Source organism: Homalodisca vitripennis, chromosome 1, assembly GCF_021130785.1.
Source record: "Homalodisca vitripennis isolate AUS2020 chromosome 1, UT_GWSS_2.1, whole genome shotgun sequence".
NCBI lineage: Eukaryota > Metazoa > Arthropoda > Insecta > Hemiptera > Cicadellidae > Homalodisca > Homalodisca vitripennis.
In genome coordinates this window covers 26058323-26073411 of record NC_060207.1, presented here as the reverse complement: position 1 = coordinate 26073411, position 15089 = coordinate 26058323, and the positions used below count along the sequence as shown (strand labels likewise).

The 15089-nt window shown below is 35.3% G+C and overlaps 1 protein-coding gene across 1 annotated transcript; it reads left to right on the top strand.

The window, feature by feature from the left end:
- The first annotated feature begins 9307 nt into the window (after nt 1–9307).
- Nucleotides 9308–14826, top strand: LOC124356182. Its single transcript, XM_046807394.1, has 3 exons — nt 9308–9527; nt 12440–12651; nt 14575–14826. Exons 2-3 carry the CDS (start codon nt 12478–12480, stop codon nt 14824–14826), a joined length of 426 nt encoding a protein of 141 aa, XP_046663350.1. The 5' UTR covers nt 9308–9527; nt 12440–12477.
- Nucleotides 14827–15089: the final 263 nt, after the last annotated feature.

The window sequence follows — 15089 nt, the reverse complement described above, 5'->3', positions numbered from 1 at the left end:
GGAACAATATAGCCTCCAACATTTTGTCGAAGGAATGGGAAGATGTATGCAAGCCGTTATAAATGTGAGTACATAATACAATATACTGACAGAATAGCTATTCAATTATAATTATACTGAGGTACGCTTTAACGATTATTAATTTTCTTTACATTTGTAAGTAATTTCAATTTTATAATCTTTCTTACTCAATTTCGATGATGAAATAACACAATTCTTTCCTGCAATCTGTATGTTTTCAAGCCCCTTAATCACATTTAACATATTTAAATGAAATATTAATGTAAGCATTGAAATAGCGGTGATTTAATTTAAATATTGTAAGAAATTGAGGTGAGTGCAATAATATTTTTCCAGAAATGTATTTAACATTTTTATTTATTGGTCTTACAGGGCAACAGAATTGTCATATACATGACCTGTGTCTGATTTTAGAAGAAATAAAGGCAATAAGGTTATAGCAATGTAATTTTGTGATATTACAAAAAGCTGATGTTACATAAGTTTAATTCTTGCTGTATTATATGATGATGACATTCTTCTCAAAGAGTTATATCTCAAACGTATTTTAAACATGATGAAACTGATCAATCCTTTACAATGTTATAAAAAACCATTGGGATTTTCAACACAACGATTGTAACTGTGACTCTTACCATGACTGAGTAGATAGACCTGGGCAGAGTTTGGCATCCCTTTGGGAACCAGCTAAAATATATAAAAAATAAAATGTTAAATTATTTTGTATTTTCTACTTATTTATTTACTAAATCAAGAATGTACTTATTGATAATCCTGTTTATATTTGGGATATGACTGTGGTAAAGATTGAATGTACAGATATAATTTAAGTCAAAAGAAAAGACAATTTACATCATAAATCAGGCAATCATATTTCGTCATCTTCTGAAATTGGGGTGAATGTTCTCAATGAGTTGAGTTGTATTACAAATAGCAAACATTTTTTAAACCAGCCAAAAATAATGAGACAGTCATTGTAAGATTTAATCAACAATAATAACCAGAAATTGATTGTAGACAGATCTTATAGAAATTTGCTTGTTAAAATATCACCCTGAGGATGAACTTCTGAGACTACTTATATTCGCTCTCTTGGCCTCCACAACTTAAATTCACCATAATTTGAATATTTAGGGATTTTTCACTACCGTATATGTAAGCTTTGTACATAATTTCTATTGTTCCAAGGATAAACCCTATTGATTTTAGTGTCAACCGATCAAAGGGCAATCTATCTGGTTCCTGTCTAATATCTGCCCATCTGTGCAATAACTCTTGATAGAAAAGTCCTCCATAAGGATGGAAAATCTTCAAACTTTGTACATAGGTTCTCTTGTTCCAAGGATTGACCCTATTGATATTAGTGTAAATCAATCAAAGAGCTGTCGATCTATCTTCCTTACTAATATCTGCTGCCCATCTGTGCAATAACTCTTGATAGAAAAGTCCTCCATAAGGATGGAAAATCTTCAAACTTTGTACATAGGTTCTCTTGTTCCAAGGATTGACCCTATTGATATTAGTGTAAATCAATCAAAGAGCTGTCGATCTATCTTCCTTACTAACATCTGCCCATCTGTGTAATACTCTTGGTAGAAAAGTTCTCCATAAGGATGGAAAATCTTCAAACTTTGTACATAGGTTCTCTTGTTCCAAGGATTGACCCTATTGATTTTAGTGTAAATCAATCAAAGAGCTGTCGATCTATCTTCCTTACTAACATCTGCCCATCTGTGTAATACTCTTGGTAGAAAAGTTCTCCATAAGGATGGAAAATCTTCAAACTTTGTACATAGGTTCTCTTGTTCCAAGGATTGACCCTATTGATTTTAGTGTAAATCAATCAAAGAGCTGTCGATCTATCTTCCTTACTAACATCTGCCCATCTGTGTAATACTCTTGGTAGAAAAGTTCTCCATAAGGATGGAAAATCTTCAAACTTTGTACATAGGTTCTCTTGTTCCAAGGATTGACCCTATTGATTTTAGTGTAAATCAATCAAAGAGCTGTCGATCTATCTTCCTTACTAACATCTGCCCATCTGTGTAATACTCTTGGTAGAAAAGTCTTCCATACTTGAAACTTTAAACTGGGCAGAGTTTGGCATCCCTTTTGGAACCAGCTAAAATATATAAAAAATAAAATGTTAAATTATTTTGTATTTTCTACTTATTTATTTACTAAATCAAGAATGTACTTATTGATAATCCTGTTTATATATTATTTTGGGATATGACTGTGGTAAAGATTGAATGTACAGATGTAATTTAAGTCAAAAGAAAAGACAATTTACATCATAAATCAGGCAAATAACCCACTTGAATTCAACTTAAAAAATGTAATTATATTAAGATATTTCGTCATCTTCTGAAATTGGGGTGAATGTTCTCAATGAGTTGAGTTGTATTACAAATAGCAAACATTTTTTAAAACCAATCAAAAATAATGAGACAGTCATTGTAAGATTTAATCAACAATAATAACCAGAAATTGATTGTAGACAGATCTCATAGAAATTTGCTTGTTAAAATATCACCCTGAGGATGAACTTCTGAGACTACTTATATTTGCTCTCTTGGCCTCCACAACTTAAATTCACCATAATTTGAATATTTAGGGATTTTTCACTACCGTATATGTAAGCTTTGTACATAATTTCTATTGTTCCAAGGATAAACCCTATTGATTTTAGTGTCAACCGATCAAAGGGCAATCTATCTGGTTCCTGTCTAATATCTGCCCATCTGTGCAATAACTCTTGATAGAAAAGTCCTCCATAAGGATGGAAAATCTTCAAACTTTGTACATAGGTTCTCTTGTTCCAAGGATTGACCCTATTGATATTAGTGTAAATCAATCAAAGAGCTGTCGATCTATCTTCCTTACTAATATCTGCCCATCTGTGCAATAACTCTTGATAGAAAAGTCCTCCATAAGGATGGAAAATCTTCAAACTTTGTACATAGGTTCTCTTGTTCCAAGGATTGACCCTATTGATATTAGTGTAAATCAATCAAAGAGCTGTCGATCTATCTTCCTTACTAACATCTGCCCATCTGTGTAATACTCTTGGTAGAAAAGTTCTCCATAAGGATGGAAAATCTTCAAACTTTGTACATAGGTTCTCTTGTTCCAAGGATTGACCCTATTGATTTTAGTGTAAATCAATCAAAGAGCTGTCGATCTATCTTCCTTACTAACATCTGCCCATCTGTGTAATACTCTTGGTAGAAAAGTTCTCCATAAGGATGGAAAATCTTCAAACTTTGTACATAGGTTCTCTTGTTCCAAGGATTGACCCTATTGATTTTAGTGTAAATCAATCAAAGAGCTGTTGATCTATCTTCCTTACTAACATCTGCCCATCTGTGTAATACTCTTGGTAGAAAAGTTCTCCATAAGGATGGAAAATCGTCAAACTTTGTACATAGGTTCTCTTGTTCCAAGGATTAACCCTATTGATTTTAGTGTAAATCAATCAAAGAGCTGTCGATCTATCTTCCTTACTAACATCTGCCCATCTGTGTAATACTCTTGGTAGAAGAGTCCTCCGTACTTGAAACTTTAAATTTTGTACATAGGTTCCTCTTGGTCTAAGAAAGAACCCTATTGGTTTTGTGTCAAAAGATCAAAGAGCAGTTTATCCACCTGTTTGTCTGCTCATCTATGCAAGAACTTTTGATAGAAATGTCCCAAAGACCAAGGAACATACGTATTGCTTTTGGAGTAAAAGGGGTAAAAAAATGTCCATACTAGTACATTGAATTGGTTTATTATTTTTTCCTTTACATTTTTCCACCATTCCTCATCAAGCTTACCAACTCTCGTCACTGACCCCCTGTGCCCTTACATGGATACACAACGGGAGTCGTTCCGGATCTCTATATGTGTAGAAGTATATTACAATAGTGAATGAGTAGACATATATAAATAAATTAAAATTTTGTCTATATTATACAATTTTGGATATAAATTATTGTTTATATACAATAATAATAATAATGCCATATAAATATTGTTGTAAAACTTGGATTTACTTAACATAATTGATAGCAGTAATTGGTGTCTACATTGAATCTAATACCCTGTAAACCAACGAGTCATAAGTTCTTTTGTCTAAAATAGAGAAACTAAATTGGAAATATCTTAATTTTTTTCTTAACATCTCTAAAATATTACAGCATCAATAACTAATGGTTCTTAGTTGAAAAAAACAAAAATTCAGATTTTATGTTTGTTTCTACATTAGTTTCTTACAATATAATGTTATTACGTTGTGAATGGTGGTCTAAGACGACCAAGTCTAAACATGAACTACATCAGGGGGCATCTGATATGACTAATGCACTATATACCAGTGCCGGACTCGGATTGATTCAAGTACCGATAACTACAAAGTTTTGGAACCAAATATTATGGCCTTAATTTCAAATACGCCAAACTCGTCCGAATAGGTAACAAATATGTCACCTTTTGTTTTTTATTATTTTGCCTAAATTCGGTACCTATTTATTGTAAAAGTGGGTCAGAAACAAAAGAATGTTTATTAGATAATTTAATGTATTACTTACTTATATATATCCTCACATAAATCCAAGGTGTATAATGACGTTTAAAACTAAATGTGTTACCACATCCAAACGAACCTCACGTTGTACAGCAAATATGTGTACACTAATGTACTTCCAAAATGTCAAAGGGGAATAGGAATAGTAATTGATGTCTTAACACAATTAGAACAAACATTTTATATTGCCACTAACAATTTTGTATATTAGCTTATAAAAATGTACAATGCATGTCTTTTAGAAATATTCTGAAGGGTTTTCACTAGTTTTAAAACATATACACTGTTTAAAACCATTCATCTACATGTTTTAACCATTTATAAGTAGAGAATAAATTAATTTATTGTCTATTAATAGTCAGTTTGAGATGTGAAAATTGTTTAAAACAGGCAGCCATTCAGTATCATTGGGTCTGTCACTATCCACAGAAAATGTCTCATTTTGGTAAATAAACAGAGACGCACACCAACACCAGGTACATGATATTTACTAATTTACTGTGCATAGGTTATTTGAAAAGCAAAAAAATTATTAGATCGATGGTTTGAAAAAATCCATTCCATCCAATTACAATTCTCCTGATACCATCATATACCTTACTGAATAGAATAATTTGATTTAACAACGTTATGTTAAAGTTATGATAAAAATAAATAATTTTAATGTTCTTAACTACAACAGCTCCACAAGGTTTTCTTTTATTCCTCTAAAAATTTAAGTTCTATGAAAGTATAAATTGTACGATATAACTTAAAAATTATAGAAAGGTTATATTTGTTCAAATAAATCTAGTTATGGCTATGTGTCTTAAATTACTGCTGTGACCAATATGTTACAATTAGTGCAATACATGTGACAAAAAGATCAATAACATAAAAAGCATAGAATAAAAATTTATATTTTTAGATCGAATCCTTACAAAACTAATTAGAATACAACATTTGTAGAAGTCCTTGCAATCCTGTTAAGAAATGTACAAACACCCGCTCCACTTTCTATAATAATTTTATTACTTACTTTTATAAGAAAGTAGTCTGTACTATCCTATTTTACATAACGGGTTACAAAACTGGTAATTCTTAAAACGTTCTTGGCTTAGAACGAAGCAGATAGTGTAGTAAATGTAAACTACTATACTTTTTAAGTAATTATAAAAGTAGTTCCTAAAAGAACTACAAGCTCTATTATGTCTGACAGCAATGAGTAATCAAGATTGAACAGAGACCAAGGGCTGTCTGAGTAAGAATCATCGAGACTGAGGGAAAGTCTACACAATATATTCCTCTTTTCAGTATCTTGTTCATTGAACAAGTCTCTGGATACGATACGAACCATCTTCTCAACTCTGTACGTGATCCACTGATTGAGAAAAATCGGAGCGATCATTTTGGCAACCCAGAAGACGTTGTAAAATGCTGCTGATCCATACAGTGTAACTGTGGCATACTCTTCACTTCCATGATAGGCTGGCACAAATACAAACGGTAATAAAGTAACTTTTGCTAGTAACTGTAGGGAGTATGGTACATTGTAGAGTTGGCTGATAAGACAATGAAGCATCTTCACATTAGAACAAGTCTTCGACATCTGCTGACAACGGTGAAGTCTGCAGTACCAAGGACTACAACGATGTATGGACTGTGAAGTTCCCTGTCCAGATATCCAGTAGATTTTGGGCTTGTCTACTTCGACCACTGGCAACACCGAAGTCAGTCCCTCAGGTTCATACTGGACGGATATTTCACTGATAAGGCTCAAGAGAAACTGCAACTCCATAATGAAAAAGAGAATTAGATTGTAGGAAAATGCCCAAGCGAAGATGAACTCAGGCCAGGTGGGAACCACGAAGATAAGCGATGCCAAGGTCAAATCTTTTCCAAACAATTTGATGAATGATGAGCTGCTATCATGAATGCTTATTATTATCCCAAATAAAATCTCTCTCATGAGAAAAATTTTTAAAGCTTTTATTAAAATCCGATCTTTTCTTCTTACATGGCTTTTTGTCTGTTGATCAATAGTATTCATGAAGATACTTAGTCTACTGACACTTTTGTGTTTGAGAGCAATAGTCGTAGCTGCGAGAAATGTTTGGCACCAGAAGAATACCCAAGAAAAGTCAATGTAAAGTTTTGCAAGGCTAGTTGTCCCTTGCCTCATCAACAACTCTGACGTGCTGATCAGGACAACCAAGAGCCTGCTCGTGAAACAAATAACTGAGATAGCGATTTGACACTTAGTAGAAATAAAGCTGTCATAAATAAATATAGGTATCCCACACAAAACATAAAATGCTATTCCTATTTTTAAGAAGAAAGGAATATTTTTTAAGACCATTTCAGAGTTTTCTTGTGAGCTACTCTAGCAACTACTACGTATCAAATGAACAATTTGTGTGCCCTGCATGCTTGGTTTCTATGGAGGGCAATCAACTAAGAGCCTCTTGAAAGTATATCATACAGTATATTGTCAAAGTATATTGACATAAAACATTGCAGTTGAAATATCAGTGAATTGAGATGTTACCCTCCACCATTAAAATCTAATTAATCAAATACACTTATAGATCATTATTTAAAACATTCCCTCATATATGTTAAAATATAAAATTTTATAAACTAACAGATGATTTAGCTTACTGATTATCAGCCTCAACATTAATTAATTTCTACTAGTTGTTTGCATTTGAGAACGGCCATTTCTTCTAACCTATCTCCTCACAGAGTTCGTCTCTTTTATGAGCCTATGGAATCTGTAAACATTCTCTTCTTTGAGATTTTAGTCATTGAATACTCCCGGTCTTTTGGAGCGTTTTACTTCTAGTTCTTTCTTTATGGGAAATCTCCAGCCTATGGTAGAGTCCGAACTCTTGAGCTCTCGACGTATGGAACTTAAATAATTAAACAATAAATAAATAAAAATGCCTTTTTTGCAAGCGTTTCTAGTACAACTTCTTTTCAGAACAGCTCATGTCATTTTGCACGGTTTACATCACAGGCAAGTACCCATAAAAGTTAAAACCTACGTTATAAATAAAATATTATCAACTAGTTCAACAAAGCAAATAAGTACTGTACAGTAATTTTTTTAACTTGTTCCTAAATACAGATACAGTACCAAGTTTGAGGTTTCAGGTAGAGGTCACCGTACAACTTACGGCCAAAGTAGGAGAAGCTTCTCCTCCTGAATTTGGAAAGTGAAGCAGTATTCGCCATGGACACTGCGTTGAGAGACCTCCTCCCGGAAACGAGCCTCCCGCTCAGGTACTGCGGCTCACTTTGAGCAAGCATTTTGTGGATCATTCCACGTGTCAGGACATTCCATTGTGGGCAAACTGGCAGCATCTCGGATGGGAGACACATGATCGAAGCGCCTCAAATCGAAAATGAATCGATATGCACAATTTTGCAGCTTTTGAATTTGATCCATATTCCTTAAAGATACTGTTTCCGTAGGCAGGAAAGCAGTAAAACAATACATATAAAACAAGTGCACTCATGAGCTGGAGCTTAGCACATTCAGGCAGCAGACTTCTAAATCTGTAAAAACCCTTCAACCTACCTAGGGCACCATAGATAGCACAAGTGACATGTTCAGAAAAGCTGAGCTCACAATCCCGTACAACTTCAGAGTTTATCAGAGCCTGTCATCCCTCTCTGACCAAGGGGCTGCACCAAATTGTGTGGGGGCAAGATAAAGGACAGTGCACTTATCTACATTGAGTTTAAGGGCATCGTTAAGCGACCATGTGTTGATGTTCGCTAGATCAGAATTTATTTTATCAATATCTTCATCACTGGAGCTCATATGACAAATGCAACTGACAATCAGCTGTGCACAGGTGAGCGGTACAGCTTTCAATACAACTGGGGAAGTCAGATGTGTATAAGTTGAACAGTATAGATCCAAGACAACTTCGCAACCTCTTGTAGCTCTCGACCCCTCCTTCTGACCACTTTAGGTCGATAGAAGTACTCAGTCTATGAATGATTCCAACTTCTAGGCCTGTAGTATCTTCCAGCCCATAAAAACTCCTGTCCTCTGGAGGTATCCAGCTTCTACAAATTTTTCACTTATAAAATGTATTTGGCCACTGGGAGCTCTGGAAGTTCTCTGCTTTAGAAAATTGTTGATAGTGACAGATTGCGAACTCTGAGAAATTCCGACCTCTAAAAATTCTCAAAATATGAATGTTTCTGAGAGATTCTAGCATCTAATATATCGGTATCTGTAAATTATTAACTTCTAAAAGCTTTAGACATTACAAACTCCGGAAATTAGGAATTCTCAATTTGTACAAACCCCGGCGTTGGAAACTACTGGTTTTGGAATGACAGTTACCTACACATTCAATTTGTAATAATCATAAAGTATGATCTATAAACATCAACTAAGCAGAGATATATTTCAAAATATTTTTAAAACGATCGTGTATACCTATACTTTTACTTACTTAATGGTAGAAAATACTAAATTTCTTGAAATGTATGAGTATATTTTGATAAATGATAGGATGTCAGGAATGTTATTGTGATAAGGCATGTCCAGTATCAACTGTTATAGTTAAAAATTTTGCTCATCCTTATCATAACGAAGCTAAAATCATAAAAAAAACAGGTGGTTGATTGGTGTTTCTATGAACAATTGCAAATATTGTAAACCATTACATAGTTTAACCGTGTGACATCTTCAATCCTGGGCTTATTTTCTCATGTTACAGATTGGTCCTGCTGTACGAGAGTTCTGGTTTATCTGAGAGGGATCTGTTCCTGAGCAACGTTACGGGAAACATCTGGTTTTATCTACTGTCTGTGTTTGTTCTACTCGCATTCTGTTTTCGTCTGTCAACACATATCCACCACCGTCTCAGACCTAAGCACCGTGATTGGTCGTGGTTAGAGGTCACACAGTGGACACTGGGAGCCATATGCCAGCAAGGTGAGTAAGCATTGTGATAAATCTTGATTAGAGATCACAAGTGGACACTGGGAGCCATATGCCAGCAAGGTGAGTAAGCATTGTGATTGGTTGTGGTTAGAGGGGAGCCATATGCCAGCAAGGTGAGTAAGCATCGTGATTGGTCGTGGTTAGAGATCACACAGTGGACACTGGCAGCCATATGCAGGCAAGGTGAGTAAGCATCGTGATTGGTTGTAATTACAGATCACACAGTGGACACTAGGAGCCATATGCCAGAAAGGTGAGTAAGCATCGTGGTCGTGGTTAGAGGTCACACAGTGGATACTAGGAGCCATATGTCAGAAAGGTGAGTAAGCATCGTGGTTGTGATTACAGATCACACAGTGGACACTGGGAGCCATATGCAGGCAAGGTGAGTAAGCATCGTGATTGGTTGTAATTACAGATCACACAGTGGACACTTGGGGCCATATGCCAGAAAGGTGAGTAAGCATCGTGGTCGTGGTTAGAGGTCACACAGTGGATACTAGGAGCCATATGTCAGCAAGATGAGAGCCATACCAACGTCGAGTCTATAAAATAGTGTGCTTAAGTGTCAATACACCTTTTGGAATTTTTAATAGTATTCACATTTTTTAACCAATTAAAAAATTGCACACGATTTACATAACCATTGCCATTTTCAGTTGTAAGTATAAAATAAATTCTATTAAATATTAATAAAGGTGGATATTAAACAAAAGTCGTATTTCTGGCGTTCAATGCTGAGAGGACTAACTTGGTTACAAGGCCGAAAGTCCAAAGTGGATTATCTTTCCAATTTAAGAGCCAACTTTTCTGTTTGTCTGTTATCTTGATTTTAGCGCCGTAAGAGCAATGTTAAGTTTAAAATAAAATACTTTTTTGTCTTATTTTAGTTGCAGAACTGTGGCACTAATCGTAAAATATAATTTAATTTTGATAACTCATTGTAATATGTGATAATAGATTAATCGTTGTTGCATCCTAATGCTTATTCGGAAACAAATTACATAAACATTTTGTTCTATCAATTAAATATTTAAGAAGTTCACACTTCACAAGAAAACTAGAAAGGATTTATGAGTTGTGTAGTAAGTGATGAAACCTTTTATAAAAACAAATAAATAATAGGGTCTAATATTTGTTATTCAGGTTTAACATTTCTTTTACGAGATACGTTTTCAGTTAATATCACTATAGCAAATTCTTTAATAAAATACTGGACACTTATAAGAGTTTTCTTAACAGTCCTACTGTATTGCCATGGTATACTCTCTCCATACATTGTTATTTTTATCTTGTAATTGATTATTTTTAATCCTCCATACACAGTTGTTTTAAACTGAAACCATTTTATTTACATTTAATTATGTTTCAGCTCTGTGATTTTAGAAATACGATAATGACCTCCATCATAAAATAATTTTATGATTTGTCACCAGATTCTTTATATTTCTGCTTGTTATTTTTCAAAATTGGGGGACAACCAACTATTAACTAATTTCCTGGCTTGTAAAGATCGCAAGAGTTTCAAGTACAGTTTTCGTCGTCTTCAATCATAGCAAAAACTCTGCTCGAGTAATAACAGAAGCATCTTCAAAACCAAAGTATCACGCTCATAACATATTATAAAAAAAAAAAAAAAAAAAAAAAAAAAAAAAAAAAAAAAAACAAGCAAGGATGTGATGAGCATACTCATTCATCGAAATCAACCTTTAACTCATAGAAAATTAATCTCAAACAGTTTCATAGTAAGTGATACTATTTATTTATTTTAAGTGTTTTATGCTCAGAAGAAAAATATAAAACCTCGGTAAAACAATATAGGTACTTGAGAATCCACTTTGAAATCAAGCGTTGGGTGACCATGGACAATCAGATAAGGTGATAATAATATCGCAGAACTTATGTCTGATCATATCTCAGACTTCTAAGAATAACCTAATCGTTTCAAACAGTAGATAAGCTTATCTTCAGTTAACCGATAAAAGAGCTTATATTGTAAGTATAAGATAGTCTGTAGAGAATATAAACTTAAGAGATAGAGAAAACATTTAATTCCATCCGGATGATATTCAGCTCGAGTAGTAAACTCCGGCGGCATTTCTAACTAGTTCGTAGTTAACCATTGATAGTTCCAGCTATCGTATAAAAAATAATGGTTCCAACAGCAGAAACTAGATCAACTCGGTTAATACAAGGAATCCATACGAATAACTAAGGCAAGAAAGTTAGCGGATTCACATTACAGCATCTCATCACTGTAGTATACAAAATCTCGTAAGTTTAGCACATCCAGTGGAGTAAAGAATAAGAGAGACTTACGGCAAACGTTCTAGGAACATGGATCCAGTCGCAGTTAACGGGATTAATATGAAATTGGTAACGTAAACATTAATATTGATCCTACTTGTATCTCTGTTTCTAATCGTGGGTACGGCACACTTCACCGGCTTCCCTTGCTCCAAAAGCTTAATTGTATCAACAAGTGCCCTCTTCTTCAAATAGAGGTGCCCAGACGACCATGTTCCTGATTAGTTACTGCATAACTTACACGTGTATTCCAGGATCAGCCAAGCATCCTCAAGGGTGTTTACTGTATGTCGGACCATGTTCCTGATTAGTTACTGCATAACTTACACGTATATTCTAGGAATCAGCCGAGCCAAGCATCCTTAAGCGGGTTTTTATGTCGGACCATGTTCCTGATTAGTTACTGCATAACTTACACGTGTATTCTAGGATCAGCCGAGCACGCTCAAGGGTGTTTATGTATGTCGGACCATGTTCCTGATTAGTTACTGCATAACTTACACGTATATTCTAGGATCAGCCGAGCACGCTCAAGCGTGTTCATGTCGGACCATGTTCCTGATTAGTTAATTGCATAACTTACTCGTATATTCCAGGATCGGCCAAGCACCCTCAAGGGTGTTCATGTCGCACCATGTTCCTGATCGGGTACTGTATAACGTACATGATCTACACCGGGTTTGCTGCTGGTATCACATCACTCTTGGCTGCTAGGTCAGACACGCACAATCTGCAGTGGCACAGCGCTTTGCAGCTGGACCTGCCTCTGCATGCTCTCTGTAACAGCGATGCTCACAGATATTTAAAGGTGCGTGGTATAAATAGTTTTACTTATTTATATCCGAGATTTTATAAAAATAAAACACAACTGGTTTTCTCCTATACTTAATTGATATTTTGGTTCTATTTCAATTATAGTGGCGTTTAAACAAAAAGTGTAATGTACGAGGGGTATTAGAAAAATAAGGTTCCCTATGCCGCCGAGACAGAATGCGACGTGTTGGGAGGAATCTGGCAACACTGTCTTACTCTTCAGCTGTCCCTCTCTCTATCCATACCACTCACGCCTCGCTACTTCCAACAGTGACGGCCTAGCTGCCTTCGAAGATGGAGCTCCTTATCGTACCGCCAGATGCGAAATTCGTGCGTTTTTTTAAATGCAAAACAGATTTCACCTATTGAAATTCATCGTCAGTTAATCGAGGTTTTTGGGAAAACTGCATACCTGTTCAACACGTTCGGAAATGGTGTAGAGAATTCAGTGAAGGCTGCATGGAAATTCACGATGAAAACCGAAGTGGACGGCCTTCAGTTTCGTCTTTTGGGACAGGAGGGGCCTGCTTTTGATCGACTATTTGCCTTATGGAACAACAGTAAACTCTGACAGATATTGCGACACATTAAGAAAACTGAGACGCAAGATCCAGAACCGCCGGAGAGGAAGATTGTCCAGTGGTGTGAGGCTTCTCCATGACAACGCTCGACCTCATGTCTCACGTCACCACGTCAAACTCAAGAACTGCTGACAAATTTTGGCTGGACTATTGTGTCCCATCCCCCTACAGCCCAGACCTAGCCCCAAGTGATTATCACTTATTCCCAAAATTAAAGGAACACTTGGGTGGCCAACGCTTCAGTACCGATGATGAAGTCAAGGAAGACGTTACTCGATTCCTCAAAGGATTGGCGGCAGAATTCTACAACATGGGGATAAAAAATGTTGGAGCATCGAAACGGCGATTATGTGGAAAAATAGCTTAACTTTTAAGTTTTAAATTGATGTATAACACTAAGTAGAAATACAGAGCTGTGTATTTTAAACATTCATAGGAACCTTATTTTTCTAATACCTCTCGTAAATAATAAAATCTTTCCAGTTAGAGTAGTGATTGGTAAATAAAGTATGGATGATCTTAGTAGATATTTTTCCTTTCTATTATTAAGATTTTAAAAAGGGAATTAATTAATAGTACAATTACAAGTACAACGTACAAATGATGTGAATGTTGAGTTCAGCTCCAGTTCATCTTCCGTTTATTGCAGCGTCTAAAATATGACGCTGTCACAGACTTGACTCCTGAAACCTGGAGAGATTAAAAAAAGGGTTGACAACGAAGAAGCTCATAACGAAATCTGCACCGTTTCGACTAAAGAGATACGTAGACTACAAAATCAGGTGTAATCTAGATGATAAGATTTTTCCACTGTCTCATCAAATTATTGTATGTAATTATTAAATACAAGAATAACGAGGTATGAGAAATTATCATGCTATTGGTGGTTATACATACTTACTTAGATAGAATTAAACGAATTGTCATGTCAAAAAACGAATATTGTTGTAATAAAAACATTTGTGTAAAGTCTTAGTGTGTAAAATATTTATTTAATGGGTTCCATTTGAGGCTCAGAGTGTTTTATCATAGGTAATTTTTTGTAAAGTTTAATACCTAAATCCACAGGATTTCGTAGCTAGCAATACGTGGAAGTAGTAGTATAGTATACCAGGGAATTATTGCTGAAAGTTTGGCACAACCCAAAGTGATAACAAAATTCTAGTGGTTTATGGTAATAGTGGAGACCAATTACTAATATAATTTAATAGACACATATTTAATTCAAAATCTTTAATACTTAATTTGTGGTTCGGCTATAATGTTTCTGGTACAGATTTAATATTATATTTGTATTTTGAGATATTTATACATTTGCGTATGTTTGCTTATTCCAGCGCAACATGGGAAATCGTCACATGAACGTTCATGAGTGCATACATTCAGAGAAAAAGATGATAGAGAAATTGGAGAAATCAGGAAACGCTGCAGTGATGTTTGAACAAAATGTTGAAAGATTCATGACAGACTTTATGGATACTGGTGTTCCATGTAAACTCTCTATTTCCAAGGAAAGTCACCGTAGTCACATCAGTGGGTTTTTGCTTAAGAAGAATTCTGCACTAAAACCTTTGTTAAATTATTGGTAAGTAAAAAAAAGTAAAGTAAAGACATCTTATTGTACCTGACGAAGTTAGGACTAAGAAGCCTCTCTCTAGTACTTAACCTGGGGACCAACGGCTTAAAGCTGACTTCCGAACCACCACCTAAGGCCATGCTCGGGTTGGCAACACTGATTGCAGTGGCATTTGCCAACTGTAGTCGATCCAATGCGTCTCCAGTAGTACGCAGTCAGCTGTTGTCACTCGTGCTGCGAAAGTGAGGTTATGTCTGTGCAGTGTGTTTTGCCGTC